General features: G+C 36.3%; 1 protein-coding gene across 1 annotated transcript; it reads right to left on the reverse strand.

Moving 5' to 3' along the window:
• Window positions 1-2,335: 2,335 nt before the first annotated feature.
• LOC133533275 (GATA zinc finger domain-containing protein 14-like) lies at window positions 2,336-12,963 on the reverse strand. The gene is made up of 4 exons (XM_061872232.1): window positions 12,490-12,963; window positions 4,537-6,597; window positions 3,508-4,428; window positions 2,336-3,188 (listed from the first exon to the last, which is right to left on the reverse strand). Exons 2-4 carry the CDS (start codon window positions 6,548-6,550, stop codon window positions 2,725-2,727), a joined length of 3,399 nt encoding a protein of 1,132 aa, XP_061728216.1. The 5' UTR covers window positions 6,551-6,597; window positions 12,490-12,963; the 3' UTR covers window positions 2,336-2,724.
• Window positions 12,964-16,151: the final 3,188 nt, after the last annotated feature.

Consider the following 16,151-nt stretch of genomic DNA (forward strand, 5'->3'; position numbering starts at 1 on the left):
GGCATGGGCACCTAGAGTCAGACCTGTCTGTCTCTGCCTGTCTCTTAGCAGTTATTTTGATAGCTCAGCCTGTGCAAGTGTTAAGTAAACGTCATAAATTCATAGTTTGATGTTTAAAATAACACTTGCACTGTCTGGGCTGTCAAAATCCCTGCCAACTTATCTTGGTCTGGCTCTAATTCAGTATTCAAAATAAATTATTCACAATAGATGTATATTACAAACATGAAAATAATTTTAAACCAAAACACATGTATGACCTTGACTTTGACAAATACTTAGCAAAACGTCACTTTCGTAATGAATTTATAAAATGCGCAAATTACATATTTTTATTTTTTCCAAGAACAATGCACAGACCACTAATCTCTCTTGGTATCATTTTACCCTAGCTGATAATTAGATAGGTAATGAAATATTTAAGCAAGAACTATTTACTAATCATTAATACCAAAAGAGCAGCCAAACGACATATCACATTAACGTAAACAATTGATGTAATAGTCAAAAACGTTAAATGTATGTCCCTAATTATTTTGAGTTCCAAAACGATCTTACCATGGTCGAATGAGCTGAGTGCAGGCACCAACACATCACGATACTTAACAAACTTCACTAAAACAGACACTTCGTTCACCACATCACCTGTTATCGACCAACGAACGCACTAATACAACACCAATATCTCCGAATTTACACACGACAATCACAGCATACACAAATAAACAGCTTTGTCAAACTTGCGAAATGCTAGATGTCAAATCAAATACTTTTTTTCTAGAATTTAATAAAATATTCACGATCCACACTCGTAATTGCGACTACACTTGATCGTTCGCGGATAAATGAGTTAAATCAATCGAATAACACGTTTTACGTGATCTAGAGAGTAAAATAAATTTAATGTTTTCACACACATAAGCTTATCACGCAACCGAATTTTATCGAAAACTGCTGGACGAGCGGAGTGCTATACTGATAGAAGCAAGCACTGTTGACAACATAGCAATAAAGTTTTGACAGCTCTGGTGATACCAGCTTTTATTAAATTAACTACTATTTGATACATAGATGGTAGGATCCTACAGATGTGTAACACTCGTGCGCCCGTGAGGGACAGAACGTACAGGAACGTACACTATGCGACAACATTAAAAACACGTTTTAACATTCCTGGCAAAATACCAAAAAAACTACCTACGTAATTTGGTCGAGTTATTTGTTACCACCATACTAAAATTTACGGTATTGAATGAAAAAATGAGAAGCTACTGAAAGAGACACAGACTATCCCGTTCGGTCATTTCCTGAACTTTAGATATGGATGTCTTTCAATGGAATCAAGATTGCCAATACTTTGATAATAATTGCAATACATTGCATTGGTTTAGTACTTTTTCTGTATTGAGGTGTGCAATAAAGTATATTTGTATTGTATTGTATTGTTGTTCGCTAGGTGAACGACTGGTGCTGCTCTCATTTTGTGGGCTTTGCTACGCTAAATCTTATGTAGTGTATTAGTTCAAATGGCTCGGCTGCCGGTAGCATGTGTGAGTTGTGTGACTTCCATAAGATAACGTATGTCTGCACAATCAGCGCCGCTTCTCCGTCTACCGACCTCGCACCGTGCCAATAAACACTTATTGTCCTTATACATTTCAAAAAAGGAGTGTACAGGTTTATAAAGGGGCAAAGCGCACGTAACACCTCTGGAGTTCCAGGCGTCCATAGGCTGTGGTGCTTACCATCGGACGGGCCGTATGCTTGTTTGCCACCGGCGTGGTATTGAGTCAGACCAAGATAAGTTGGCAGCGATTTTGACAACACAGACGGAGCAAGTATTACTTTAAACGTCAAACTTCTACGAAATTATGACGTTTAGTTAACATTTGTACAGGCTGGGCTATCAAAATCGTTGCCAACTTAGCTTGGTCTTACTCTACAAATAAAAAACAAACAGTGGGCCAAGTGCTCTGCATATTTGTTTTTCTACTATTATATGTTTACATAATTTAATTGGCAACATTTAAGATTGCTGCTTTGTTGTTGTGGTACACCTGTTGTACGCTATAATTTCATTTCACTTCGTCGACAAACGTAAGCAGTTTCGTTTAACGCAGACTAGATGGCAGCATACAAGGCAGACTTTCATGACACGAGATTTCGCTGGATAATGCACGATTCAATTTACATAGCTCGGGAGCCCCAGGCCTTATTTTGTTATGAATTTTTGACTCTTCTTACAAGTCCTTAACATATTTATTGCACTATCCACTTACCTTCACAAGTTATCCTTTTACAAACGACGAAAAGACGGTAGAAATAAAATAAAATATTAAATTCCGGAAATTTTAATTCAAACCAGTTAGCATTTTAGTTTATAATTGTACCTAGTTGAAGTAAATATACAACGTGTTACAAAATGTGTCTAGTGAAGTTTATAGTCAGATGACGTAAAACTTGTTACAAATATTATCTATCTAAGCACATTATTATTTGAATTATTATACCAGTATAACCAAGAGATCAACAGCATATACTCGATGCTGGCTATTTCTAGAGTAACCTAAGAACTAGAACTTACACAAATCTTATTTATAAACGGCACTACACCGCACTGTACACTTTTGAGTAAAATAAATAATGCAAACAATATCAGTCCACAAATCACTTGGCATATTCATCCACTGCTTGCAGCACCAGAATAAAAAGAATGGATCAGTCTTACATTTTATTTAAAAGCAGAATGCTTCCAGGCAAACTGAATGGTCCAAGGCGGGATCTAATGTCGACCGCTCTAACGGCAAAGTAGTATTTATATCCTGCCATAAACTGAGTTAAAGTACACGCCATTGGCAACGGCAGGGCCTTTACATCTCCTATTTTTTTCCACAAAGCTGTGCTAGGTGGAGATGTTGTTTCCTGGTAAGCATACAATTGGTAACTGGCTATTTCTTCATAACTGTCTTCTTGGTATCCTTCTATTTTCCAAGATATTACAATCCCGTTTTCTACTTTAGCAAGCTTCAGGTCGGGCGCTGGAGGCAACGCCTTCCAGTTGGGTGGTTGGTATTGTTTCATACATTCCGGTAGCGGGGCTGGATGTCTTAAACCTTGTGGTCGATTCATCCGCATCGCTCCTTGCGGCATCCTGACCATATGAGGAGGTGCAGTTCTTTGTCTTGGCCCTGAAATTGAAATAAGTCATCCTTTAAATAATATATTAAATATACAATACAAATACTCTTTATTGCACACCTCAATAAAAAATAATAAATAAAGAAAACAGCAACAGAAGTAGAGGACAACAACGGACGGTCTTATCTTATATAATAATTTTATTAGTTTATGATAAAATATTAAAACTTAGTTTAAGATTAAAATAAATTGTATGCCCGAAAAGGGTTGATACTCATCAAAAAATGTATCTAGTTATACTTTTTGTACCTACACAGTACACACAATAAATATTTCTGATTTCTGAAATTACATATACTTTGGACTTACCGGGAGTTGGAACAGTTTTTAGCATGATCGTTTGGCCAGGCCTGACATTTTGACCTTGAGGTCCGCTAATAGGTATGTATACTTTTCTAGGGCTGTTCACGCCTGGAGTCCTAGGGGCAGCTAGTAGGTTTTGCGATGGGACAAGTCTAACGGGCGGCATTGGCCCCGTCCGGTTCACCATCTTCGTCGGAGGCTCATCGTCCGTTAAATCTACAGTTACGGATTGCATTCTATTGTGCGTCCGTTTCTCGCCTTTCTGTACGGGAGACACGCTTTTAACCCCATTGGGAAGTGGGCTTGTTACTTTGTTTGGGTTGACCTGTTGTTGAGGAGAATTTTTAGCTGGACTTGCTGGGACGAGTCGTGGTACTGGAATGGGCTGCGTAGGGGGCTTCTGTGGTCGCGGGCCTTGCGCTACAGGATTCCGCACCTGTTTGTTATTGTTATTAACAAAATTATTAGGCATACCGATTCCAGGCCTCCTTCTTTTATCCGTTTTATCTGACATAAGTACCTGCATGCCAACAGACCGCGTTATTTTCAAGGGAACTATTGGCGCGTCACTCGCTTTCTTTACGTCTTCCTGTACAGACTTGAACACCACTTGGAGATCTCTGTTCTGTTTCTGAAGCATCATTGCTTTTTTTTTGTATTCCTCTAGATTTTGTGTTAACGTTTTAAGTTTGTTTTTGATCTCACTCAAATTGCTTCTGTCCAAGATGCTTTCGACAATTTTTAGAATGCAAAATTCTTCTAGCTCGTCCCTTGTCATGTCTACTAAATTCTTTTTGCAAGTTTTTAGGAAATTTTCAGGAACCAATGGTTTCTTTATTTCAGCTTCTAACATATTTTCTTCAGTTTTTTCACTGATGTCTGGTGACGTTGTAGATACTGTGACTTCTTTGTCTGGGACTGGAGCATCTGAAAAGTAAATACGTTAATAAATATTACATCTTTTTTAACATAATTAGAATATAAACAGGTATTTCATAGTAGGTACACAATTCTATTTATAAAAACTGTTTTTACCTTTTTCAACAACATCATCTTCTACTTTATCTATACTTTTGCTATCTTCAGTTAGTTTTTCACTTTCAGCCGGACTTGCAGGTTTTGACTCTATCTGCTTTTCGACTTCTTGCTCTTTAATAGGTTCATTCTTACTTTCATTACCACTTGTATCGTCATCTATTAGCATGATATCATCATCATCTTCAATGTTAATGCACTTGTTGTCACTATTATCAGTGTTTGAACTTTTGGGCGCCTGGTCCTCCTCATCGTCAGATAAAATGTCTAATGTATTTGATAATTTCAAAACAGGTTCTACTGGTTTATCGTTTTCACTTGCCGCCTTATTGATATTTTCTTTTTCGTCTTTTCTTTTTTCGTCTGGCGAGTCCTGTGACTCCTTTGGCTCATCTAAATCAATAATGTCATCAACTGACATTTGTTCTTCATTTAATGATTTTTCTACATTGTCTGTTACCTCAGTTTGATCATCGCAATTTAAGATAGGTTCGTCATCATCAGCTTTTGTTACAGTGGACTCCGTTTCAACCACTTCAGGTTCATTATTTTTATCTTTATCGTCATCTAAATTAACGATTTCTTTATCGGAGTTCTTGTTATCATCAAGTTGCGAAACGTTCTGTTTAATCGGTAAATTTGTTTTAACGTTTGATTTAATAATTTCAGTAGCACTAACCGGTGTTATAATAGAATCTATTTCATTTTTGTCTTCATCGCAAGCAGTCATATTTGCGTCAACGTCCATACTTATCACATCATTAGTGTTCAAACTGTCATTTTCCTCTGCGTTATTAGTACTTAATGCTTCCTTTTCAGCTTCATCGGTAATATCAGCATCGTTCATTTTATCACAATTATCACTAGCTTCTGAGCGTATAAAATCAATATGTTCTTCACTTGCATCATCATCATCCTTAGCATTATCTGTTTCCATAGTTTCTTTTTCTTCAGATGCAGGTGCATTTTCTGGTATTTCTGTCTCGATATGAGATAATTTTAAGTCACTGTCATCCAATTCAGATTGCGCAGGAATATCAACTGTTTTATCAGAAATTGAATTTAATTTCGAATTATTTTCTTGACTACTAGTATCTTCTATTTCTTTTTTTATGAGACTGTCTTCACATACGTCCGTATTCATGTCATCGCTAATTGGTGTTTCTTTATCGTCTTGTTTATTATCCACTTCTTCGTGTAGATTAATATTTGAATCAATATTCACTTCTTCATCAAGATTAATAGTGGAATCAATATTATTGCTAGACTCGTCTGTAACAGATTCAGTATTCCCAGTAATTTCTTGTTTGATATTCACTTCTTCATTAAGATTAATATTTGAATCAATATTATTGCTAGACTCGTCTGTAACAGATTCAGTATTATCAATTATATCTTGATTAATATTCTCAATATCACAAGGATGGCTATTTTTATTAATGCCTTCGTCACGACTTGCTTCAATATTTGTCGCTTCTGTTTCAATATTATTGCAAACCGTGTCAACAGGTTCTATGGCATCCATGTTAATTTCACTCATGTGTTCATTTAGGCCATTTGTAGCACCGTCGCAATTAGCCTCAGTTTCGTTAGATTTACTATCATGCCCTATGTGGTTTTCCTCAATAGTAGTATTCTCACATTTAACATTCTTTTCAGCATGAGGCTGCGCAAGTCCTTCAATATTTTCAATAACTTCTTTATTGGAGGAATTGTTTCCATTGGAATTATTTGTAGTATTACAATCATTTGAAGTATCGATGTCATTTTCGCTGATCGTAGCATCACCATTCTTTTCTATATCTTTATCTGTGTCAATAGGCGCGGCCTTATTTATTTGGTCTATCTTGTGCACGTTACTAATATTAGTTTCTTTGACTGCTTCATTATTCTCTTCTTTTTCATTATTTTGGACACCACTCAGAATGTCCGATACGGCTTTTTCCACATTGTCAGTAAGAGACATCTTTGTTTTTAAGTCTACAGAAGCTTCAGTTTCTAAAATCAATTGCATCGTAATTTATTATTTCATGTCCGGGGCCATGGAGTGGAATGTACACCCTGAAATTAAAGAATTATGCAATTAGAAATGTATTTTTTAATCAAAATTTGCGGACGTATATACATTAAAATATATGAAGTCACTACGAGACAATACATGTGTCATAGTGTATAATTGTCTGTCGTTCATTTTGTACAAATATTGTTTTGTAAAAACGATTATCTTATACACATATTACTGTGGCCCTAGTGAAAAAGGGTACAAGTCTCTGGCAGTTTAGGTGTATAAGGGCATAAGTGTTACGTGGAACTTACACCCCTTTACACCTGCGCTGCCAGAGACTTGTACCCTTTTTCACTAGGGCCACTTATATGCGTAACGATACCTAGAAAAAAAATATGTATCAACACTATGAACTAGATTGGCCTGCCATATTTGTACGTATATGTATCATGTTTCAAATAAAACCATTGTCAATAAACGACGGTGTTATATTCATACTTTGCTTGAAAAGGTAATGTAAGTCCGTTATTATCTCACTACGCTACGGATGTATTTTATTATGCCATAATACCATTTTTAAATACCTCATAGGCAGTCCTCTCATGTTTTGTTGTTTAATATGTGGGTGGCTGAATGAACGCTGGAAAACTATGTTTATTTTGTAAAAAAATACAGCAAAATTTAAGAAAAAGATATTTGTTCAAGAATAAAATGTATATTAATAAGATTTTTAGTCAGAATATTAGAAATCATCACAGTTAGTGGTCCAGGGTGGGAATCCTAGTAAGGGCCTTTATATAGCACGATTATTTGTTTCTGAAAGTTTTAGATGTTATGTTTCGTTTGCCGTATTAAATGTTTTCTATGTTAGTTTTTGTTACAATTCTGTAACATAGGAGCGACGTGCGAATCGTATTCAGCTAGTGGGCACTAGGGCTATTAATACCGGAATTCCGGAATCCCTAAATGCCGGAATATCGGACCGATGTTTACGATATTTCAATACCGGAAACTTAATCGGATCAATATCGAAATATGTGAATTCCGGTATTGATTCTTTTAGATTCATTTGATTTAAAAAAATGATAAAATTAAAAGTAAACTACGATATTTGCGAATATTTAGTTTAATAGACCTATGCTTATATACCATATTCACTCATTACTGTATTATTTATGTTCGTTTATCAGTATTATGATCAATTTATGTCCCATTCTCCTTCTGCGTCATAACGCAGAAGGCGCAAATATTAAAACGGACCATTTTTATTGACTAAGTAACTGTATAACCTCATAAAAGATTTCAAAACGGTCATTGTTAATAACGGTATTCATTCCATTTCCCGGTATAGAGAATCGTGTTGAGTACAAACATGAGTCTAAGTTGAATGTCAAGTCAAGTCATTAATTCGCGTAATATAATAGTATAAAATTACTTCGCATATGTAAATAAGCATAACTTCACTGCATAATAACAATGATTAACAGAGAATTAGAATATAAACTAAATAAACATACGATCAAATTACAATACAAATTTAGAGGCGCTTTAGAACATAAACTATTAATAAAAGATAAGAAGTTAAGATAGAATAATAAAAAAAAGGATTGATTGATAAAAGATCTTATTAAATTCTCCTCCCCAGGGAAGGAAAATTTAAATAGGCCAGATGACAAGTTTTTTTTCATAATATCCGGTTTGTTGAGGATCAAATGTCTATATGGGACCCATTGCAAAGCAATACAAAATTCAGAAACGATATTCAAAATCTGACAATCGGTACACAACGTACAAAACGCCCCTTTCTAAACGGTAAAACGGTAAATGATCGCATCGATCATGAGTATCGCGCGGCCACGATCACGAAGTCTTCTTGAAGTATATGGAAAACAAGAAAATTGCTATGTTGGCGGTGAAATGTGGCGTTTATATGTGTCAGATTATGTTTTTTTTAGTAAAATAAAATACCTCCATAAATTTTAAAACTTTGATGTTTTGTTTTTTTTTTTCATATATATCCATATTCCAATTTATTGTGATATGCTCCTTTTCTTCTGCACATTTAATCAGAATTTGTTATAAAATTCTACATATCGTTTAATTATTTCATCGCGACAACGTAAAGCTTAGATTTTTCTATACAGTTACAAGTTTCCTTTAACATTCGCAAATAAGGCTCACAAACCGGTTAAGTTTCCAAACCGTTATCATGTGCTTGGCGCAAAAACTTTTAATTTCGGATTCGTTCGTAAAATCGTTACTTTTAATCCGGTTTTTAGAAGAACATTTTCATAAAGTTCTTGTCCGATTAACCGGTTTAGAACACCGATATTTACCGCCATTTCTTAAACCGGTTTCCACTTCCCAGCCTCGCTCGCAACAAGGCCCGGGACCGGTTTAAGAAATAGGGGTAAACGCCGGTTTATTTTGGGTTTACTCCGAACTTTCAGAAGAACACGAACGTTTTTAGAACTTTATTGTAACCTAAATAAACCGGTTTTTTCGACGAGCGACGAATGCCAGATTTAGAGGTCTGGAGGCCTCGGGCAATAAAGGAGTGGAGGCCCCCTGGCCCCAAATTTTTTCCAAATAAAATGGTAAATTTACCGAATTCTCTATTGTGGGGGGCCCCTCTTTTGTGGAGGCCCGGGGCGGTAGCCCCGGTTGCCCTCCCCTAAATCCGGCCCTGAGCGACGAGACGGCCAGCCGGCCTGTTGGTGTGCCGCGTAACAAAGTAACAAAGACACGGATATAGGAAGAAACCTGTTTTTATTGTTCTAAACCGGTCAATCTGACAAGAACTTTAAGGAAATGTTCCCCTAAAAACCGTTTTAAAATTAACGGCTTTACGAACGAATCCGAAATTAAAAGATTTTGCACAAAGTACATGATAACGATTTGGAAATTTAACCGGTTTCCGAGCCTTGGCTCGCAAAGGGTCATTATTCGCTTTGTAAATGACTGCGGCGCCGCCCTGATGGCTATGAAACATATATACCACGACGGTGGCAAACAAGCATACGGCCCGCCTCATGGTAAGCAATGTTGGTTATCTAATTTCAATTCTCTCTCAATCTGTTCTTCAATCTGTTGTGTCAATTAGGAAATTAAATATATCCGAAATTATATATATTATATATAGCAAAATTATCTCAATAAAACTTAGATTTTATTAATATACATATACCTACTGTTCATTAAAAGTTCTTTGGTTTTAATTTTTAGGTTGTTGTTGAGACACTTCCTAGCTGTAGGAATGCCAAACATAAATATCTTTAATTTTAGTAAATAGCTATGTTAAAAAAAAAAACTTTTTATGTGAAAAAGACATAAGTGGCCAAGAAAAGTGATCGAAGTGAATGTATTATACATATATATACAAAAAAAAAAAACAAAGAAAAGCTACGCCAATAATATCTCAGAATATTATAGTCACAAAGCCAAAGTCAGCAGTCGGTTTGAATCACTAAGGGCGTGGCTCCACATGTCAGATGTTCAAGCCGTCGGCAACAGTGCTTGGTTGTAACATTTTATCATTAATTTTAAATCCAAGAAAAAGTATAAATTGTTGTATTAAATTTTTTTTTTATATATATAATAAAAAGGTAGGTATAACCTAAATTAACAGTAGATATAAAAAACAATGACACGTGTAAATAAATAAATGAATTTTGTAATAAAAAGTGAATAAGTACATTTCTTGTGACGGAAAATTTCATATTAAATACAGAAAAAAACAACGGAACAATTGAGCTCCTGGCCTATTACAAAACAAAGACTGACATTAAACCTCACGTACGGCTTGTTTTATATGCAAAGCCAAATAAACAATATTAAATATTCAAACAAATTGAATAATGACAAAAAACCGTTAACAAATACCGGTTTTTGAATGCTACAAGTCTGTAGAAACAACAATTCCATTAAATGTCAAATTTGTGCGAATGAAAAATACACAAAACTAAGCTAGGCAAATATTTAAATAAAGTGTAAATTCTATATAGCGACACTCAAGGAACCGGACATTTTTTGACGTTATAGATTTTTCGTTATATAGAGATACATTAATATTAAAGTAAAGCAATTATAGCCAAAAATGCAGACGTTATAGGGAGTGAAACGTTACATTAAGTAGAATACGTGTATACCCACGGTTATATCGAGTGACGTTATAATGTAGTTTACACTGTAAATGATAAAATCGTATTTCGTCAACAGTCGTGAGTCGTTTTGAGCAAAATCGTCAATAACAATAAAAAAATGAACAACACTAAAGTCAGAGTAGGTAAGGGGGCGTCCATTAATCGCGTCATATTGTATAGGGCGGGGAGGGGGTTAGCATAAAATCACCAATGATCACCACAGGGGACGGGGGGGTATGGACACGTATCACGTGTATTTTTTTTTTCATCTGTGCTATACTGTATTATAGTCAATAAAATAAAAATAATAGTTTTCCGCCCTTATTATCCTTCACGTGTACTTAGGTTCATTTGTTAGAAAACTGTTCTTTAGTTATCGAAAAAAATACACGTCATATTGGATGGGGGGGGGGGTCCTGAAAATATCACCAAAGATCACCATGGGGGAGGGGGGGGTCTAAAACAAGCCAAAAACGTATGACGCGATTAATGGACGCCCCCTAATGAGAAAAAAGTGTAAGTAAAACAAAGTATAAAAAGAAAAATAACACGTGCTCTCGCAAATCTTCCAATTCCAAAATGTTTTACATTGACAAGAAGTAAACGATTTTTTGCTCCAGGTTTAACCTGGTAAAATTACTAATTACAACCGTTTCTTAAGCGAACCAGACCCAGAGACAACAAACTTTCGATTTTTTTTTATATTCGAGGTAGTAGCTTACCCTCAGGTATGTTGCGGAGGATACCCAAATAACCTAAAAGTCTAAAATCTAAAAGTAAAGCGGATTTACATATGAAAATGTTTTACGGATACACCACCCGACGCGTATTAATTTTTAACAAGGAAATAAATTAAAAATAAGGAAAGAAATCAACAGTGAGGAAGTTATATTTTAATAAAAATGAAAGACAAACAACGTATGTATGTAGGTGAAAAAGATTAGATAAAAAAATAAAAGACATCATCAGTTCATCAATATAACAACATTAACAACCTACGTAGACCCAGAACATTCAACATGGCGCCCGCAGAATACCGGAATAAATTCCCCACTCATCAGTCAGTCTACAAAATGGTGCAGGCTGATCGCCATCTCGATAGAAACGTAGTCGTCATGGTCTATCGCAGCGAGGAGACCGCAGGAGGGAGAGAGACAGATAGCGGAGGCGCGCTCGGGTGAAAATAAACACGAATGAGGTGAAGGTGGAAGTCGGGGCTATCGAACGGAAAGTCGAAAGCCCGTCGAGGGCTCGGCGAGGATTTCGCCGAGTTTTGTAGTTTGTTGGCTCTCATTTTCATGGGTATAAAATGTTGAACCAAAAAAACAGTCAAACAAAGATTTTTGATGAGAAAAATGAATTAAAGATGACAAAAGTGTTTTGTTAGATGATATGCAAAACATAATTAAGTGAACAGTAAAAAAAAAAGTTTTTTTTCTGGTCCAAAAAAGTCATTTGATTTTTTCAACCCAATAGTTGTAAGTACGTTTAATGTGAAGATTATAAAAATTTGGACGCCTAAAACCATATCTATGGGAGAAGATGAAGAAAAATTAACCTAGAAAAAAATTGACATCTGTCACAGAAGAACATAAAAATAACATATTAAAATAGTGCTAAAGATAGACTTAAAATATCTAAAAATAGGCATTCGTCATGCATTAAAACTAAAAAAATATAAAAGAAAAAACGCTAAAATTTAAATTATACCTACAAATACGCTCTAAAATTATTAGCTCTAACAGTGTTAACGAAAATACAATTACATTGTAACTACTGTATGTACATAAATCTATTAATACCTACCTCAGATGCCCTTGAACAAGAGAATCGAGAAGTAGGGAGAGTAATCAAGAAGATGACAAACAGCGCCAGACAAGCGTCCACCCGCACGGCTGTTGGGACACTGACAGCGCAGCAGAAAGAGAAGAAAATGGCCGCTGCGGCGACACAGGCGGCACTCCTAAACCCGTGGCAATAACACGAACTAAAATCAACAGAGTAGCCCTGCGCAGAGACAACCTGTTTATTGCCCGTAATCGCGGTCGGCCGCGAGTGAGCGAGACTACTCTATACCGTTAGCGCAGCGAGGAAACGGCGCGGCGAATCGTTGGAGAGCGGCCATGAAGCGCGCTCTGTATTGCACGTATACTCTGTGCAATTTGTACGTACCTACTTAAGTACACGCTATTGAAGCAGGGTCACGTTTCATTCATTGGAATGGTCTCATTCTCTTGTGTTCTACTTCTAGCGGGTTATGTAAACTTCTTTAATGACGTCACCTGTTTATTAATAGCGTAATGATTTACAGATTTGATTTCTAGCAAATCAATTAGTGAATTATAATAAGGGAGGATACATGATGTATGGAATTAATAGGTAAGGTAGCTGTGATTAGTTGATGACATCTCAGCAGTTACCTACATAGCATATCGCCACGTAAATAATTCTCCGTGCCAGCGTCAATGCCAAGTCGCGTTATTGCTAATTCAAAATGGCGGCCGGGGTCGAATTCTGGCACCGGCTGGCTCGAGCGACGTTGCCGCTTTTACGGAAAGCGTTGTCGGGCCGGTCCGCAGTGCCGGTCGTTTGACAAGTTGCCGAGTTCTTCCGAGCGTTTCCGAAGCCCACCGAAGGGGCTTCAATACGTCAGCGAGGAAGAAAATGGTATGTTGGGAAAAAAAGAATACTCTCTGACACCTGGCAAACCCTAAATTGAATATGCGATTATGATGGAAGATCAAAAATAAAATCAAGATACCTTACGCATGATAAGACAGAAAAAAAAAACAACAAAAAAAAACATTTCTTCATTACCTAAACAACAAATTAAGACTCATTAGCATTACACTTCATCCGTATACGGATAAATCAATCTTGATGAAAATGATTACCTAGGTATCGATTTATTGTTGTCCCAACGCCAAAAATAAAAATGGCTTAACCCATAAATACCATGTGATATATAATTCTATGTACAAAAATAATTATGCGTTTCAGTATCAGCAGAATAAATCAGCATTAAAAAAGACATTAAAAATTGAGAATTAATCAATCACCTGTTATGGTACTTAATACTTATACCAGCCACCGGAAGTAACAAAAAAGAACCCACCAAAAATGGATTAAATTTCATTCATTCATTCATTCAAAAATACCATCGGCCAGACCACCTTTAGCAATTTTGTCTCATCAAACTATAAATAAAGACAAATAAATTAAAAACGCAACGCAAACAAATTCCTTCAAAATTGTCTTAAAAAAAATAAACTTATCCCTGTGGGATGACAACAACCTACGAAACCTAGTAAATGGCAAAATTAAGAGTGAAATCATTTCATCGAAAAATTCATAACACCACTAGAAACGTCATGGGAGTTCAATGCTCTCTCCGAACCTCCGGTTGCTGGATGCCACTTGCATAGCGCTCAGCATTGACCGGGGGTAAAATCAAAATAAAACTTTTTGATCCAAGGGTCGAGAAAAGAAAGGGAATATTGTAGATTCTACTACTACTATTGTAGCTACTAGTTCTCTCGGTACCTACTCGTACCAAAGATGTTTCATTCAAAACTCTGCATAAAGACGATTTTTCGTCAGTGTAGTGTAACCAAAAATTCAGGTCTCGCCTGTATGCTTCTAAAAGTTGTTAAAACGGTGACCCCGAAACAGAAGTTCCATACCCGATGGAATTACACTTTATAAATTGTATAGCATAACGAGTGCAAAGAGGGAGATGGCTAGGCGCTCCGTCATTACATTGGCGTAGGAGTGAAAGGAATGACTAGTTGTTTGCGCGGCGTCAGCGGAGCGTTCTTTCGTACATCGATGGTTACATGTCAAAATGGCGGGCGTTGGCATTTTTGCTGAATGACTTTATTTCAATCTTTGTTACCTCTATTTTTTTCTTTTTTTAGGGAATCAATGCAAATTTGTATGTTACAAGTTATTCTTTGATATAATGTGTTTTTAAGAGTTTATAATAAAAACGTTTTTGTATATGTATGACGTATAAGAGTCATGCATAGATTTTGCATATTTTAGATGTCCATAAAGTAAAGGGCTTGCTTAGCTTGAGGGTATTTGACTGCTTAGTCAAATCAGTTCTTTATTCGATCTGTTAAAACGATTAGCTACTACGAAATCTCTATGAAGTACAGAACAATGACGTCACGGTCAAGTTACCTCCTACCTTACCTTAAGTACTCTTTATAGTTCTTTCGGACTTATTAGCTAGAAATTGGGTCTGAAAATAACTGGAGTCTAGGTTTTTCTGGTGCTTTTTATTTCGTGCATGGTGGGAAATATGTAATTTATTTCAAATACAGGAAACATCCCTTTATTAATAAATAAAATAAACAAATAAATACTATTATTAGGATACATTTAAATCTGATACAATACTTACATTAGGATTCAAGGTCGTCATACTCGTCATAGCATTAAACAATGATTAGGAGACCTAAAGTCAATTAGTGCAGCCCAACAATATTAGAAAAATAAAAATTAATCAACCTTCTAATAATTAACCGGTCTATCTACTATCTCTAAAGACAAAAGAAGAGGGTACGCAAGAAAACAAACACGCGCTCCAAGAATAGATTAGGATTAAAACAGATAGTAAAAACATTGAAATAGTAGTGTATTTAGCGGACCAGCTGCGAAACCTTTGGCAGATAAATAGTGCCCGCTTGGCATGTAATGTGCCAGCCTGCCAGTAGGAGTGGCGTTGGCAGCGTTGCCAACCCCACTACGTAATCACGATCACGACTCAACTCGGCATGCCATTATCTAAAGTCTGCCGCGCACTAAGCGGCAACGTCGCTTCTCGTTCTCGCAGGTCGAAATGCCGATAACGTGCCGCTGCCATTTCGCTTCTTTATACTGCGCGATATTATAAGAACTTATATTCTCATAATGTCGGCGCGCAGTATAAGAATAAAGTAATAATAAAACAATGGAGAGTTAAGTTTGCATACTTATTTCTGGCAAGAAGGTACCTAGATTAATAAATTATTTTCTCCACTTCTCCAGCAGTACTTATTACGATAATTGATAAATAATAATTAAACGAAAGAATACGACTTAATAAAAAATGCAGAATGAGAATCCCAGAATTGTGGGTAGTTGAGTTTTGGAGTCAGCCGGCATAATCATAACCTGAAAACAACAACAATGAGATGATGATGAGAACTTACCAATAGCCAAAAAGTTCAGATCGGAGTCTTAATTGTGGTTTAGGGCTCCTCTACATGATGGCCCAGCGTAGGCCAGTCCAAGGGACGCAGCTATGCGGTAAAGTGAGATGGCAATATCACTTGCTCCCTCTAACGCATAAATGCGTCCCTAGGACTGGCCTACGCTGGGCCATCATGTAGAGGAGCCATTAGAAGTACTCCAGAACTCTTCCAGACGTAGCAAAACGTTGCGTGATGCGTCGGTAGCCCCAACCACTGTAACTCGCAAAA

The sequence above is a fragment of the Cydia pomonella genome, unplaced genomic scaffold (genome assembly GCF_033807575.1).
Source record: "Cydia pomonella isolate Wapato2018A unplaced genomic scaffold, ilCydPomo1 PGA_scaffold_146, whole genome shotgun sequence".
In the NCBI taxonomy this organism is placed as follows: Eukaryota; Metazoa; Arthropoda; class Insecta; order Lepidoptera; family Tortricidae; genus Cydia; species Cydia pomonella.